Source organism: Antedon mediterranea, chromosome 6, assembly GCF_964355755.1.
Source record: "Antedon mediterranea chromosome 6, ecAntMedi1.1, whole genome shotgun sequence".
Lineage (NCBI taxonomy): Eukaryota > Metazoa > Echinodermata > Crinoidea > Comatulida > Antedonidae > Antedon > Antedon mediterranea.
In genome coordinates this window covers 30,639,938-30,657,895 of record NC_092675.1, presented here as the reverse complement: position 1 = coordinate 30,657,895, position 17,958 = coordinate 30,639,938, and the positions used below count along the sequence as shown (strand labels likewise).

The window sequence follows — 17,958 nt, the reverse complement described above, 5'->3', positions numbered from 1 at the left end:
CCATACACTAGATTTAAACTGTGAATTAAATTTGTCAACGTGATGGAATTAATTTCTAAATTACACCATGATGAAATTACTTCATTGAAATCATCAAAATGTCATAAATACATGAATAATTCTAGTTTTCAAATTGGAGTTTACCTCAAAATAACAGTAATCCTGTGTATAATACCGTACAATTCACATGATACTGTTGAACTGTAATCTTCCACAGAATCACAAGACAACCACCAATTTCCTCTTAAATTATATGTCTCATGATTTGAATGAAAATGAAATAGAATTATTGCAGTAACACAATAGCACAGCAGTAATTTCATTATCCTAAAAAGTCCACATTGAAATGGTGACTAATTTCATAGTAATAATAATAAACAACTGTAATAACTTGATTGGAATGTTTTTTTGTCATGTATCTGTAGTTTTTTCGTATTAAGTTTGGTTTTGCAATGGCGTATAGACACAATGCATTTGACCAATCACAAGCAACAGTTTGAATGAGCCATTGCATTGAGATTGGTCAAATTATTTTTGGTGCGCTTGTACTTGCTGAAAAATTCAACTGCATTGTAATAAAGGTGTAAAATTGTGTTCCTAAAAATGAAATTCTTTACCGTGTTTATTATTCCTTTTTTAATAATGGTATCTAATATTTGTATGAAATCTATAAATAGACAGTATGAAATTGACAGTGTGTTTTTATTCCAAACTACGAGTGCATTGCATGTTTAAAATTAAAGGTAGCTCATGCTTTATAGACTAGTGTTTTAAAGGTAGCTCATGCTTTATAGACTAGTGTTTTGAAGGTACAGCACCTCATGCTTTATAGACTAGTGTTTTGAAGGTACAGCACCTCATGCTTGATAGACTAGTGTTTTGAAGGTACAGCACCTCATTCTTGATAGACTAGTGTTTTGAAGGTACAGCACCTCATGCTTTATAGACTAGTGTTTTGAAGGTACAGCACCTCGTGCTTGATAGACTAGTGTTTTGAAGGTACAGCACCTCATGCTTGATAGACTAGTGTTTTGAAGGTACAGCACCTCATGCTTGATAGACTAGTGTTTTGAAGGTACAGCACCTCATGCTTGATAGACTAGTGTTTTGAAGGTACAGCACCTAATGCTTGATAGACTAGTGTTTTGAAGGTACAGCACCTCATGCTTGATAGACTAGTGTTTTGAAGGTACAGCACCTCATGCTTGATAGACTAGTGTTTTGAAGGTACAGCACCTCGTGCTTGATAGACTAGTGTTTTGAAGGTACAGCACCTCATGCTTGATAGACTAGTGTTTTGAAGGTACAGCACCTAATGCTTGATAGACTAGTGTTTTGAAGGTACAGCACCTCATGCTTGATAGACTAGTGTTTTGAAGGTACAGCACCTCATGCTTGATAGACTAGTGTTTTGAAGGTACAGCACCTCATGCTTGATAGACTAGTGTTTTGAAGGTACAGCACCTCATGCTTGATAGACTAGTGTTTTGAAGGTACAGCACCTCATGCTTTATAGACTAGTGTTTTGAAGGTACAGCACCTAATGCTTGATAGACTAGTGTTTTGAAGGTACAGCACCTCATGCTTGATAGACTAGTGTTTTGAAGGTACAGCACCTCATGCTTTATAGACTAGTGTTTTGAAGGTACAGCACCTCATGCTTGATAGACTAGTGTTTTGAAGGTACAGCACCTCATGCTTGATAGACTAGTGTTTTGAAGGTACAGCACCTCATGCTTGATAGACTAGTGTTTTGAAGGTACAGCACCTCATGCTTTATAGACTAGTGTTTTGAAGGTACAGCACCTCATGCTTGATAGACTAGTGTTTTGAAGGTACAGCACCTAATGCTTGATAGACTAGTGTTTTGAAGGTACAGCACCTCGTGCTTGATAGACTAGTGTTTTGAAGGTACAGCACCTCATGCTTGATAGACTAGTGTTTTGAAGGTACAGCACCTCATGCTTGATAGACTAGTGTTTTGAAGGTACAGCACCTAATGCTTGATAGACTAGTGTTTTGAAGGTACAGCACCTCATGCTTGATAGACTAGTGTTTTGAAGGTACAGCACCTAATGCTTGATAGACTAGTGTTTTGAAGGTACAGCACCTCGTGCTTGATAGACTAGTGTTTTGAAGGTACAGCACCTCATGCTTGATAGACTAGTGTTTTGAAGGTACAGCACCTAATGCTTGATAGACTAGTGTTTTGAAGGTACAGCACCTAATGCTTGATAGACTAGTGTTTTGAAGGTACAGCACCTCATGCTTGATAGACTAGTGTTTTGAAGGTACAGCACCTAATGCTTGATAGACTAGTGTTTTGAAGGTACAGCACCTCGTGCTTGATAGACTAGTGTTTTGAAGGTACAGCACCTCATGCTTGATAGACTAGTGTTTTGAAGGTACAGCACCTCATGCTTGATAGACTAGTGTTTTGAAGGTACAGCACCTCATGCTTGATAGACTAGTGTTTTGAAGGTACAGCACCTCGTGCTTGATAGACTAGTGTTTTGAAGGTACAGCACCTAATGCTTGATAGACTAGTGTTTTGAAGGTACAGCACCTAATGCTTGATAGACTAGTGTTTTGAAGGTACAGCACCTCATTCTTGATAGACTAGTGTTTTGAAGGTACAGCACCTCATTCTTGATAGACTAGTGTTTTGAAGGTACAGCACCTCGTGCTTGATAGACTAGTGTTTTGAAGGTACAGCACCTAATGCTTGATAGACTAGTGTTTTGAAGGTACAGCACCTCATTCTTTATAGACTAGTGTTTTGAAGGTACAGCACCTCGTGCTTGATAGACTAGTGTTTTGAAGGTACAGCACCTAATGCTTGATAGACTAGTGTTTTGAAGGTACAGCACCTAATGCTTGATAGACTAGTGTTTTGAAGGTACAGCACCTAATGCTTGATAGACTAGTGTTTTGAAGGTACAGCACCTAATGCTTGATAGACTAGTGTTTTGAAGGTACAGCACCTCGTGCTTGATAGACTAGTGTTTTGAAGGTACAGCACCTCATTCTTGATAGACTAGTGTTTTGAAGGTACAGCACCTAATGCTTGATAGACTAGTGTTTTGAAGGTACAGCACCTAATGCTTGATAGACTAGTGTTTTGAAGGTACAGCACCTAATGCTTTATAGACTAGTGTTTTGAAGGTACAGCACCTAATGCTTGATAGACTAGTGTTTTGAAGGTACAGCACCTAATGCTTGATAGACTAGTGTTTTGAAGGTACAGCACCTAATGCTTGATAGACTAGTGTTTTGAAGGTACAGCACCTAATGCTTGATAGACTAGTGTTTTGAAGGTACAGCACCTCATGCTTGATAGACTAGTGTTTTGAAGGTACAGCACCTGGGTCATTCCATCTCAGATCACCCAATGAGTTAAACCCTACCTCTTCCAATTTTGATGAAATTTGGTATATGGGTGATTCATAGCAATTAAAGCCAAAATATCAAATTTTAACTTTATCGGACCAACGGTTTTTAAGATATCGCAATTTCACTTTTCGGTTTTTACGCAAAAAAGGGCGCGTCCGCCACGTTTCAAAGAGCTGTATCTCGGGAACTATAGGTTCGATTTTAAAAGCAAAGGTATTTTTGTAAAGGGGAGACCATAAGGAATCTAAATATACTAATTGTGTGTGTTTTATGTTAATTTTAAGTTGAATAAAACTTTGACATATATTTTGACCTTGAAATTGACCCCGTGGAACACGCCCGTTTTGTTGGTGACTATCATGAAAAATGTAGCCCTACGTGTCAACTACAACATATAAAAAAATTGGAGGGGTTTTTTTTCTTTGTTTCCATGAAATTACAATTTGAAGTTGACATACCTCTTCCTTTTAGTGTATTTTTGGTGTCTGTCCATGCATTACTTCAATGTCAATTTGATGTATTCCAAAATTAATTTTATTTACAAACTAAATATTATTATAATGTTACAATTGTCTATGTCTGGCCTTTACTCCTTGTCATCTGGACAATTCAAACAGTATTTAGAAATGTTGTGGCGATCATTTTGGGAAATACTGTAATTCCTAGTCGAAGAGGATTTTATAAACGGAGAGGCTATAATACAATGTACATTTGATTCAGGAATCCAACAACAGTCTTCTTTGGACGGCCAATAAAAGGTTTTCGCTGACCCATGAGGATGCATAAATTTAATTTGAAAATCCCCAAACTCTTCTGAGAGTGAGACATCCACCACCAAACCAATCCATGGGACACCATCATAACTACAGCACACAAAATTCTGAAGTCTAATAATGGTGGGTTGTGTATCAGCAACAATTTCATTTTCATCACTGAAAGATTCTTGAATCACTACCACATCCGGAGGGTTTATCTGGGTACTAAGTTTGTAGACCTGCATCTGTGCCAGAGAAACGGGAACAAAGCGATGATATTCTAATGTACCCTTGATGGTCTGGGCGAGGTTGAATCTCGGCTTTATTTCTTTTTCCACAGTAGATACCTCATCTATTCCCACATGAAAAAAGTTGATGCCTGGAATGTCCATATGAGCGAGTCATATGGCCGAGCGGTTAAGGCAGGGGCGCCGTTTACCGTACCTAAAAGAGCCAACAACAACATCGGCAAGGGTTCGAGGCCGACTCGCTCCGTTCTGGTGGTGGAACAAGTCTTCTCGGATAAGGACTATAAACCGTAGGTCCAGTCCAGTTATAACATGTGTGTACTTTAAAGAACCCAGTTCATTATTCGAAAAAGAGTAGGGGGTTACCCCGGTGAACTGGTTCACACAATAGCCCCTGTATCAGGGGGATTACCACCTATCTGATAGGACAGTGATTAATTCACTATTGATAATCCTTGGCCACATTGCCTAAAGACATATAATAAAAATAAAAAATTACACAGTAGTCGAACATACTGAGAGATGTGATAATATGACATTCAGTCAAACGCTGTAAGCTTCTCTTAGTGACAAGCCTCTTAACTGTTCCACCTATGCCATCACACGCACTCTTGCCATGTGATGTAGCGAAAAAATTCCACTCGGCGTCTAAACCAAAATCTTCCTGGTGGTGGCAAAGGTTAATAAAGTTATATTTGTTTTTGTATTGGCCGCCACATCCATCTGTGAAATAATGAACTTTTTTCATGGTTGGTAGTTTTGTTTTTATATAGGGGATGACAACCTTTAAAAAGGCATATACAGTAACTGTTGTATGTTCTCTGCAATCACTTATTATGCATATGTTAATGTGCATAATAACATAGTAAGGACACTAAACTATGTGTCAAAATTGATTTGAAAAGTATGCGAGTTACCCAGTATTTCTCATATCAAAATATATCTACTGTTTAAGTGGGCCTGATGAGAAAGCGTAACAATAAGACACCTTAACAGTTAGTGTTCACACTGTGTATAAGTATAACAACACCAAAAATACACTATAAAGGAAGAGGTATGTCAACTTCAAATTGTAATTTCATGGAAACAAAGAAAAAAAACCCCTCCAATTTTTTTATATGTTGTAGTTGACACGTAGGGCTACATTTTTTGTGATAGTCACCAACAAATCGGGCGTGTTCCACGGGGTCAATTTCAAGGTCAAAATATATGTCAAAGTTTTATTCAACTTAAAATTAACATAAAACACACACAATTAGTATATTTAGGTTCCTTATGGTCTCCCCTTTACAAAAATACCTTTGTTTTTAAAATCGAACCTATAGTTCCCGAGATACAGCTCTTTGAAACGTGGCGGCCGCGCGCTTTTTTGCGTAAAAACCGAAAATTGAAATTGCGATATCTCGAAAACCGTTGGTCCGATAAAGTTAAAATTTGAAATTTTGGCTTTAATTGCTATGAATCACCCATATACCAAATTTCATCAAAATTGGAAGAGGTAGGGTTTAAAATTCCATTTTTTTTGGGTGAACTGAGATGGAATGACCCACCTCATGCTTGATAGACTAGTGTTTTGAAGGTACAGCACCTCGTGCTTGATAGACTAGTGTTTTGAAGGTACAGCACCTAATGCTTGATAGACTAGTGTTTTGAAGGTACAGCACCTCATGCTTGATAGACTAGTGTTTTGAAGGTACAGCACCTCATGCTTGATAGACTAGTGTTTTGAAGGTACAGCACCTCATGCTTGATAGACTAGTGTTTTGAAGGTACAGCACCTAATGCTTGATAGACTAGTGTTTTGAAGGTACAGCACCTCATGCTTGATAGACTAGTGTTTTGAAGGTACAGCACCTCATGCTTGATAGACTAGTGTTTTGAAGGTACAGCACCTCATGCTTGATAGACTAGTGTTTTGAAGGTACAGCACCTCATGCTTGATAGACTAGTGTTTTGAAGGTACAGCACCTAATGCTTGATAGACTAGTGTTTTGAAGGTACAGCACCTAATGCTTGATAGACTAGTGTTTTGAAGGTACAGCACCTCATGCTTGATAGACTAGTGTTTTGAAGGTACAGCACCTCATGCTTGATAGACTAGTGTTTTGAAGGTACAGCACCTAATGCTTGATAGACTAGTGTTTTGAAGGTACAGCACCTAATGCTTGATAGACTAGTGTTTTGAAGGTACAGCACCTCGTGCTTGATAGACTAGTGTTTTGAAGGTACAGCACCTCATTCTTGATAGACTAGTGTTTTGAAGGTACAGCACCTAATGCTTGATAGACTAGTGTTTTGAAGGTACAGCACCTCATGCTTGATAGACTAGTGTTTTGAAGGTACAGCACCTCATGCTTGATAGACTAGTGTTTTGAAGGTACAGCACCTAATGCTTGATAGACTAGTGTTTTGAAGGTACAGCACCTAATGCTTGATAGACTAGTGTTTTGAAGGTACAGCACCTAATGCTTGATAGACTAGTGTTTTGAAGGTACAGCACCTCATGCTTGATAGACTAGTGTTTTGAAGGTACAGCACCTCATGCTTGATAGACTAGTGTTTTGAAGGTACAGCACCTCATGCTTGATAGACTAGTGTTTTGAAGGTACAGCACCTAATGCTTGATAGACTAGTGTTTTGAAGGTACAGCACCTCATGCTTGATAGACTAGTGTTTTGAAGGTACAGCACCTCATGCTTGATAGACTAGTGTTTTGAAGGTACAGCACCTAATGCTTGATAGACTAGTGTTTTGAAGGTACAGCACCTAATGCTTGATAGACTAGTGTTTTGAAGGTACAGCACCTCATGCTTGATAGACTAGTGTTTTGAAGGTACAGCACCTCATGCTTTATAGACTAGTGTTTTGAAGGTACAGCACCTCATGCTTGATAGACTAGTGTTTTGAAGGTACAGCACCTCGTGCTTGATAGACTAGTGTTTTGAAGGTACAGCACCTCGTGCTTGATAGACTAGTGTTTTGAAGGTACAGCACCTCGTGCTTGATAGACTAGTGTTTTGAAGGTACAGCACCTCATGCTTGATAGACTAGTGTTTTGAAGGTACAGCACCTAATGCTTGATAGACTAGTGTTTTGAAGGTACAGCACCTAATGCTTGATAGACTAGTGTTTTGAAGGTACAGCACCTAATGCTCAGCAATATCATGTTAATGTTAGAACATCCATATGGCTCTTGACTTATGTCCCATGTTTATGACAGATACACAAACATCATAAAATTCTTTATTGCCAAATGCCGCAAAGGTTTTATTTAAAATTCATGATAAGACAAACTCCATTTGATAAACATCTTAATTGTACAAACACAGTGTTTGAATATAACATCCTAAAACCATTTGTGGGTTTGATACAATATTATGGTTTAATTAGACGTTGTCGGTAGATTTCAGAATGTTGATTGAGTCGGCATTGTGAGATGACCTAGCATATTAAAGTCGTGAAATCCTTATAAATATTACATTAGATCAGCAAATAGACGCTACTCTCTATATTAACAAACATAATGGAAAGCTGTTACATTAACTCGTTATCAACTTACATTAATGTGCTGATGATGGAGCACATGGTCAGTGACCTTGAATCCAAAATGTTACTTTTTTTAGGCCCATCTAAATTGAGTAACAGAGTATGGTTTTAAAAAAGTATTTTGAATAACGTAGTTTCTTTAATTTAAACAGAAAAAATCAACCTGCAACATGGTCACTGAAAACAAACTACCAAAACTGGTTGCGAAAAAAAACGTTCTTTTTGGGATTTTTCAATAAAAACTGTTTTTTCTCAACAATTGTACAGTACCGGTAGATGTTTATAAATTCATACTGTTTGTTTGTTTGGCACTGAAATGTGATTAAGTGTACATCTACAACAATCACATTGATCTTGTGATTTATATACTTTTTGCATTTCCAAGAAAAATGTGATAAATTAATACATTGTACGCAGAATGTGCAACCGTGAGGCATTGTACGCAGAGTGTGCAACCGTGAGGCATTGTTGAGAAGTCGCTTCATGTTACCACGATAATTGAACCTGAGATACAAGTAGGCTACAGCAGCTCAAAGCTTATAAAAATCAATTCCAATTTTTGTGGCTTTTATTAACTACTGTATCGTAGAGTTCATACATGGCATTATGGTGCATGTTTAACAAGAATCATTCTTGGGTATTCATATGAAAAGAAGAAGTCATATTGAAATTCTACCTTTCCGTAGAAAATAAAAAATGTTAAAATAAATTATTTAATTAAGTATTAGAAATTGTTATAATTAAATATCACCAATTATGAATTCTTTTAATTAAGATCATTTTATATCAAATTACATGCTGATAATATTTTGTAACGTTAGGTTCAGTTTCCCTTGCTACCCTTATAATATTACATTGTAGTACAAAGAATGCTTTCAATTCTGTAATATTTACTTACTGTGCTTAATATAATCTGCATTACAAAAGCCCCCTAGAAGCAGAGTAGTAATTAATGTTTGCCTATTGCAATTGTAGCCACAACGTGGCAATGTCATACTCTATAGTGCCCAGTATACATCAAGTCTTAGTCGCATATTTTGTTACACATTCAAGTACTGAAGGAAGTCTATATTATTACTGCGTTACTTGACATAAATGTTTGTTATTTTGATTTGAATGAAAGAAATTTTAAACTTAAAAAATATCCAATATATATTTTATATGAAACATTAAAAACCAAAGACAAATATACCTATATTACAGTATTTATTATAACATTTAAACCTATTGTATCTTGTTATTGATTGGTTGATATTCATGCATTATTTCTCCTATCTTTTAGAATTTTGAATACTATTGCACTCTCAGTTTTTTTGTTTGTAAGGACACATTTTTAGAATTGTGTGCAATGCAAGGCTGGTGTTGCCATTAATGGAAATATTCTCCCCATTCCACTCATTATTTGTTTGCTAATATCAGATTGGTCTATTTATTGCTATCTCATCATATTAATATTGAGTTATTTTATTGGTAATTATTTGGTTTATCTGATAACTTGCTAGACAAGGTCTACAGTTTACTGCCATTAATAGTTTAATTATTTTATCTAGATTTATAATTTAAAGAGTTGTATACATGCCAACGCATTCCTATTGAACACAGTGAATAACAACAATCGGACATGACGTAAATACTCTAGTTATAGTAACATGGATGTAATAGTGCTAGGTGGAGGTAGGTGGGAATACCACCTTTGATGTCTTCTTTCCACCCAGCTTTTAATTTGCACCCACTCAAAATACCTTCCTGAATGTAGGCCTACTGTTATATTGTCATCAAACCTGTAATGTTTTGACACCTACCCTTACTGTATGTAGCTAGCCTATCCTGTATACACTGTTAGTTTACAATACCAGAATTTCTACTAATTAATACTATAAATAATTATAACAAATACTTTACATTTAGAAATATCCATATTTGATAATTATAACAACTTGAGGTCATTATGGATATTTCTACCACCATTTAAAATTCTAAAAATAGTTTTTTTTTTTCAAAAATATTTATCAGTATGCATACTAATTAGGTATTGTTTTTGCAACAAAGTAGACATAACTCTTCCCGAGGGAAATACTGCGAGTACTTAAGACTTAAACCAGGCATTTTCCAACTAACTAATTGCCAGCTATTTCAGTCTTTTATATGTGAATTTGTTAATAGAGTGCGTTACGCGTTTTATTGTAGTTGTTAATTCAACGTATTGAGAAAGTGAATAGCAAAATGCATTATTAAAGCTAAGATAGTCTAGGTCGTCCAACTGTGAAATGCTTTGCGAGTATATTTCAACACATTTTCAACTTAAACCCGCATCAAACGTCACACGGGAATTCATGTTTGTGTTATAATTGCGAGCTAATTGGCCAAATATCGTAGTATTGTTGAGCCACTCGCTACCGGATTGTCTCATAGCGTCGTGTGAAAATATACGCGCTAATAGCTATCGATATACCATATATTGCCAAGCTGATATTTATGTTATAGAATCAAAAGCCAGAAAAGCAATTCATATTTTATTCATATTTTGACCCATAATGCAATATAATGAAAGCTCTGCAAAATGGACTAATTTAGCGTTTATTCCCAAAAGGTTGTGTTCATTGCAGTGTATTGACTTTGCATTCATAGTGTTCTTATTGCACCCACATTGCTTTGCGCTCCACTGTTCTTTACGCCTCATTGATTTTCTTATGAAAAGATGGCAAAGTAAGCCTTTTGTGTGAGGAGTGACAGCATAGAAATCTCTGATTGCCTAGACAAGCATTGTTTAAGTAAGCCACAAGGAGCGGGCTTGTTGTTTCCTTACATACACTCTGGTTACGTGTGCTCAACTGTAACCAGGCCCCATCACATTTCCTACTGCTTACCCATCATGTTTCTCGTAACGGATCCTATGGGGATGGGTCAACCAGTTTACGCTATCGCTAGTAATAGCCTACCACCGCAATCTGCATTACAGCTATCGCATCAGATGTCAAGAAAACGGAGTTTGGTAAGAATTTAATTTAGTATACTTAAATAACAGTGACCGTATCTTCTTAATTGTTCAAATCAGCCATGCTCTTTCCTAAGCATTGTATACTCTCCCTCTGCTTATTACATACTAGTTGCTACATATTTATTTGGTACAAAAGTTTTATGTAAATTAGAATTGTGCAAGTTGACCAATCATCTCAGTTGTGACATTTAGTTAATGCCACCTGTTTTAGTTGTTTGAATTTATTAATAAATAATAGTAAGCATGAGGTTTCTTTATTTTCACGATTTGCTGTTGGTTAGACTAGTTCTCTAAAAATTCTTAAATTCTGAAAAACTATTTAGAAATTATTATATCCAAACTAGATTTTTGATTGAAATTATTACATTTATTTTTGTCTTTGTTTTGTTATAATTATCATAAGGCAGTGTGAAGGCTTGCGTTAGGACTTTCAGCAGTGTTCTTTGTGAGTGACATGAAGGCTTGCGTTAGGCCCTTCACTAGTCTTTGAGGAGAGTAACATGAAGGCTTGCGTTGGGCCCTTCACTAGTCTTTGAGGAGAGTAACATAAAGGCTTGCGTTAGGCCCTTCACTGTTCTTTGAGGACAGTAACATTGAGTGTTTGAATGGCCTTAAGGATTTTTCTTAAAACTTTCTATTGTGGTTTCCCACTGTTTATACAGGTGAAAAGAAAAACCTTTGAATTCAACAACTGAACTATTACAATAACAAATTCTAAAGAAACTTTTTTCTGTTTGTTTTAAAAAAAATTTGTAAAAGTTTTGAGTTTCGTATTCAATATTTGAAAATTTTGTTTTTTTTATTTGATGGTAGGCCTAAATAAAGTACAGCTAGTAGCGAGTTGAATATAAGATTCAATACCATATTTTGTTATTATTTTGTTTCTTCTCAATAATGATTTTTCCTTTGTGAATAACCAAAATGTTTATTCTATTTTCTCTTTCGTATTGATATTTACTGGCAGTAAATTTGAATGATTGTTAATTTTTATTTAATCAAGATTGTTGTTGTTGAAAATATAATAAACCTACAAAAAAGATATTGAAATTGATATTGAAAACATGGAGATAGTGACATTGGGTCTACTAATTTCTTTTTAATGAGTGTAACCTAATATTGATGAAAGTACAATAGCAGTACAGCAAAGTACACAAGTATAGCAGTTGAATTGTTAATTAGATCTTAATTGTTATTTACATATATTGTTATTATAACAACTAACCTCTGTTGGTATAAAATGAGTTCCACAGGGTGTAATTAACACATTCATAATCTGTCCTTTGATGGAGAAATTCAAATTAGTTGACTATCCATCAAAAGCGGCTTTTGGCAGAAACTAAATTTCCAATTCTAATATTACTGTAATTGCTTACGACTAGCAATTGCTAATAAATCTCTTTCCAAAACATGAGGAATTCTTACTTGCGATTATCTTTTATCAATACAATAACCAACAAATTAAAATAAAAGCGGTTTGATTAAATTTTATCACTTTTCTGAAAATTTTAATTTATATTTTATTATACGGCTGTTGGTCACATGACAAGTTATGTTTACAAGCGCTGCCCTTTATTTATTTAAATGTCAGTTATTCGATCAGTTTAATTTGTTAGGCATTCAAATGTGTGAGTGAGGTACAGTACATTATATAACATACCTCATTTTGGAGGTACATTGGCATTTTATATAATGTCATTGAAGATCGTGGTTAACCAAACACATGATTACTCACGTCGGATATAATATGAAAGGATATAAATCGACTTAAATATGTTGTAAATGCACGCTTTACTCTACTGTGTCTGAACGTACTAAGCGGATATAATGATGTTACTGAATGCTGCAGTTAGGGTTGAATTTCACTTTGAAAAGTAGTGAACAAGGAATGCAAAAGAACAATACATAACCTACTCGCAAAGTAGTTTAGTTTTCTATTTTAAATTTAGTTAAAAGTAAAACTGTAAGGTTTGATAACTAATGAAGCAGTAGCCGTCAATCACCTGACGACATTTAAATCTAAACCACAATCATGCTTTTTGACTACATTGTTCACTATTTTATTATGATCAAACATAAAAAACTAGGCCTTTCTTATAATTTTGGGAGTGGAGTTCATTTTTTATGCAGAGAATTCCAGACATGTGAAATAAATAATTGAACAAGGTTAATGACCTTTGACCTTGTCATTACAAGTAACCCTGAGAACTAAATGGTAGTAACTAGTATGTCACAACCCCCATTTGACCTCACCTAGTTAACACTGCTGTAAGGGGTTTTAACATAAACTATGGACTAACATCCTAAATCTTTAAGTCATAATTAATGCTAGATATTTTTTTGTGTTTTATATTATTGTATAGAGAGGGTTTAAAATCTTGTCAAATTAACAACATCTTTAAATTGTATGTTATGCTATTTATTTTAATTTTTTACAGAATGCATGTTTTAAGCTTGTTTGTTATTTAAAATCATTTCACAGCATGGATACTTTGAACTCTGCCTATTGTTATATTTTCTCTGAAAATTCTTAATATCATGTGGTTGCTATGGCATAACTTTATTAATCCTCTTTGGTTGTTATGGCAACCTTGTTTTGTGTTCTGATAACCATTTTTTAGGTGAAGAAACTATTTTGAGTGACATTCCTATATGTTGCTCAATAGTTGCTACATCTTCAAGGGTTATTATAGCATTATATCATTGTTATGACAATTGCTGCTGGATTCTTTTAGTTGTTATGGCAACCTCTTTGGATATCGCATCCTCTTTTGTTTTTCTATACTTCACTCATCACCTTGTATTTTTTCTCCATCTCACAGAGAGGGTCTGATGAGCTCCTAAATCAGACATCTAGCGATTGCGTCACTACTAACGTCATACCACCATCAAACCACTCTGACTGTGTCTCGTCTATTGCCAATGATGCTAAGAAGGTAATGCAACTTTACCCCCTCATCTTTCTTTCATCACCCCTATTGCATGTAACTGGTTTTATCTTGCTTTTATACTATTTTCATCTTATCTACAGAGGAGATGGGAGCATTTGACGTAACAGCTAATATATTGGTTTTTAAATCATGCTTGTGCCTTTTTTTCAATATTCTATTTCTTTTATTTTAAACTGTATTTTTTGTTTTCACTTTTTTTATGTATAAAAACTTGAAATTATTGGTTAAATAAAATATGATATTTTAGATTTCCATGCAAGCTTCATAAAAACTAAATGAAGTTTGAATTAGTAATTGCCTGCCGAGCTTTATAAATTTTGAAAGAGTTGAACACAACGCCATCAATTCATTGCATTCAAAAGGTTAACAACCAGAAGTATGTCTTGACACAGAATTTTCGAAAAAAAATGTAAATTTCCAAGTTTAACTTGAAAATGTTAAAATGGCATCAACTGCTTGCAATGGTACAGTACAAAATAATTGACTCGCTCAGTTCTCAATATTACATTTGATTTTTCTTTAAAAATATAATAATAAATTTCAAATATAGCAGATACTTTAGGGAATATATTAACTAGTTGAATAAAGCTCTGTCTACATTATCAAACTTTATGTGGCAAAAAAAATGTGATGTGCCCATATATGGACACGATGATGTCATATCACTACCATATCTAGGCACATCACACTTTTTTGTTAAACTAGTTTGATAGTGTAGACAGAGCTTAAGAAAGAACATGTTGCGCAATAGCAGTATTATAAAGATTGTGCAGAGGAGTTCAGTGATTGCTTTATGAAGCTTTTCTGCTAGTTAACTTGATGATAAAAGAATAAAAAGATTGTGAATGTTCAGTCAACCAAAAGACTATTAATGGTGAATACCAAAGAAAGCAACTCAACTAGAAGACAGCTTGATTTTCATTATCACAATCCACTTGCTGCGCATAATGTATTCAAATTTAACCAATCATTAAACCCATCTACTATTAGAATATCATTTTAATTTAAAATTACACATATGTTGGTACAACAAAATTAACATTTTTTTTACAATTGATGTATGATGAATGATATTCCAAAGTTTTTTTTAATGCATTACAATATGCATAATGGGTTTGTGTAAAACGAAATTCCACGATCTATATGCTGTTTAATTCTGAAATATATTTTGTAATTGTGCATATGGTAATTCTTCTAATGTTCTAATTTGCATGTGTGTACAGGTAAAACGAGATAAGCCTGTGGTATCAAAAGTGGTACACATCAGAAACTTAGATGATAGTACAACAGAAGCAGACGTAATAGGTCTTGGCATGCCCTTTGCCAAACCTACAAAGGTGCTTATTTTAAAGGGTAAACGACAGGTGAGTGTTCCTTTGATATCTAAATCTACTCTCATCTAAACACCACTCATTCTTTGAATGAGACATTTAGCTGTTGATTCTGTGTGCAACATGGCCCATAAATGATGACTGCCTAGTGGTCAACTAAACTATGTGCTTTTCCTTTGGGGGTCATTGAAGGTCGGTGCTACCAATTCTTGTTCTTTCTCCTACTTATGAACTATAGCAATAACTCCCTATTCGTCTCGAAAGATTTACTCAGTTTTTTGGTTCTTTGACTGTGCATACAAGTATTGTCTATACCCTGTACCTTCTTGGAACAAGTGAGCACCGAACCATAGCCGATATGGCTATGGATTCAACTGTCTTTACATCAGCCACTCACTCACAACAGGCTTTTGTAGATAACATAATGCTCGTTGTTTGTTAAAACATCTCGTGATAACAAATTGAGAAAACATATTAAAGCATGTAATTATGAAACAAAAACAATGACCTTCTCATAATCCACTATTGATTATGTTTTACAATACAAATGTATGTTATCAAGTTTGTATTCGTGTGCAATTTATCGGATTAAGCCGAAAGATACGTTGCTTGATTTTGTTTTTGCTAAATTGTATTTTATTAAATTATTTAGATAGTTTGTTGAATAGTACTGGTCAAACCTTTTGTGCTGTTTGGTCAATGATATTGACGTCTTAAGTTCTGTCCACTCAAATTAGTCAATAAGTTCTTAATTAAAGTCACCATTAATATTATGTGTCATAGGTGTTATTATTTAGTATTAAATTTAACATGCTCATAATAATTGAAGTAAAGTACTAAAATGAAGTAAAAATTGGAGAAATTATTACTCAATTTTAATGTTTATATTTTGTATTTGTCATCAGGCTTTTCTTGAGATGCCTGATGAAAACTCAGCAGCCACAATGGTAAACTACTACACACATGTATCTGTAACGATTCGTGGTAGACCAGTTTATGTACAGTACTCTAATCACAAGGAGGTTACCACTGATAAAATCAACGCACAACAGGTATTTACATATAAAATGGCAATTTAATAATTTAATGACAATCCCAATGGCAATTTATTATTATATAATAATAATAATAATTTTATTTTATTTAAAAACCAACAGCAAGTAACAGTAAGCTTTTATGTAATATCCGTTTGCCTAGCAACACTCTGGAGTTTACATATATGCACACACACACACCAAAGCACAGACCATACAAAATGCCAGAGTTTAGTTCGGCGTGTGAAGGGGAAAGAGTTAGGCGTGTGAAAGGGGTAAAAAGTGTTGTATTCAACAATATAAAGAGTATATTAAATATACATGTAATATAATTAATAATTAAATAAACAAATTAGTTATATTTGAACAAATTACTGTAGATATAATTATGTGAAAATAAAATAACTAAATTTTCAAGATGAAATAACAAAAAATTATAACATTATACAAAATATGTTTTACAAATGGCAATAATAATATTAATGTACAACATGTGTTGTTTAGCTTGATATAATGCATATCTTATAGTAGAATCCATATGTTTCATATCTTGCATCATTAAGCATTGGTAATTGAGGTATCCAAACATAGACAAACCTAACAGTGATATTATTCACACATACTAGCATGTATCTCCTGCAGCAGCAGTCTGCATTTGATTTCAGCTCGCACTTTAAAATCAGTCTCTTCAGAAATTCAACTTATTTCTTTATTTTCACACAATAGTTTTTATATTTATGCCCCGCGATAGTCAACATTATAAATTATTACAATTAATTATAAGTTCATTTCTGAACTTTTTCAACCTTATGTTCCTAAGCGGTCTCTGAGATCAGGATCTGAGTCTCCTCTTGCCCATATATTTCATCCTTCCACTAAGTTTTAAAGAAATCGTTGTTTTTCTTCTGCTTCCATTTTTTTCTTTGGAATGCGTTGCCTATTGACATCCGTCGGGCAACTTCCACCAGTGTCTTCAAATCTCTCCTCAAAACCCACCTTTTAAATTTTTAATTTTCTAAATTTGTCTGTCTATGTAAAGCGCATTGAGGCTTTCAGCATAATGCGCTATATCAAGTACCAGTTATTATAAATTATTTTATTATTATTCGATTTAATCATTATGTTTATCTATTTAACATACTTAATACCATTTTATTATTATTATCTCAGGCTCAAACATAATTTTTTTTAAATTTAATAGTCCTAAACTAAATTGTATAAATAAAGTTAAATTGCAAACATGTTTTTACTTTCCAGATTTGTACTCGTTTTTAAAAAACATATTGGATTTAAATCTGATGTATTTATAGAGATTAAGATTTTTGTCTATATTAGATTAATAAAAACTTTTAACATCTTTTACATTGATTATCCTTGGAAAAATGTAAATAAATAACATTTATTAATAAAAACATTAATATTCTGGAAAAAAAAAATGTTAGAGCGGATAGTGCTGCAAGTCATGTGACATAAAAAGTTGCCCTAAAAAAGTGAAAGTGTGTTGTTAGGTGTAGAGTGTTAGGGTAGTCACATGTTTACAGTGAATAATATAATGGCTGTTTTTTTTCACAGCTGTTCATCTTATACAAGTGTAAGTGACTCAATGACATTGCAGCTGCTGTGCTTTCTCAATATAAACTGTTTAATTCATATTATTCTCATTTTCCTACTAAAAATAAAACCTTTTTTCTCAATCTTTCTCTAT

The 17,958-nt window shown here is 34.2% G+C and overlaps 1 protein-coding gene across 7 annotated transcripts in view; it reads left to right on the top strand.

Moving 5' to 3' along the window:
* The window catches only part of LOC140052220 (polypyrimidine tract-binding protein 3-like), a 44,847-nt gene that overhangs the window by 10,827 nt on the left and 16,062 nt on the right, over positions 1-17,958 (top strand). For 2 of the 7 annotated variants that reach the window (XM_072097681.1, XM_072097683.1), the window contains 3 exons: positions 13,760-13,873; positions 15,112-15,252; positions 16,125-16,271. In XM_072097681.1, coding sequence (XP_071953782.1) covers positions 13,760-13,873; positions 15,112-15,252; positions 16,125-16,271 — 402 coding nt within the window. Of the gene's footprint in view, positions 1-10,581; positions 10,935-13,759; positions 13,874-15,111; positions 15,253-16,124; positions 16,272-17,958 lie in introns of those variants that run through there. The other 5 variants (XM_072097680.1, XM_072097685.1, XM_072097682.1 and 2 more) reach the window with 5 other exon arrangements.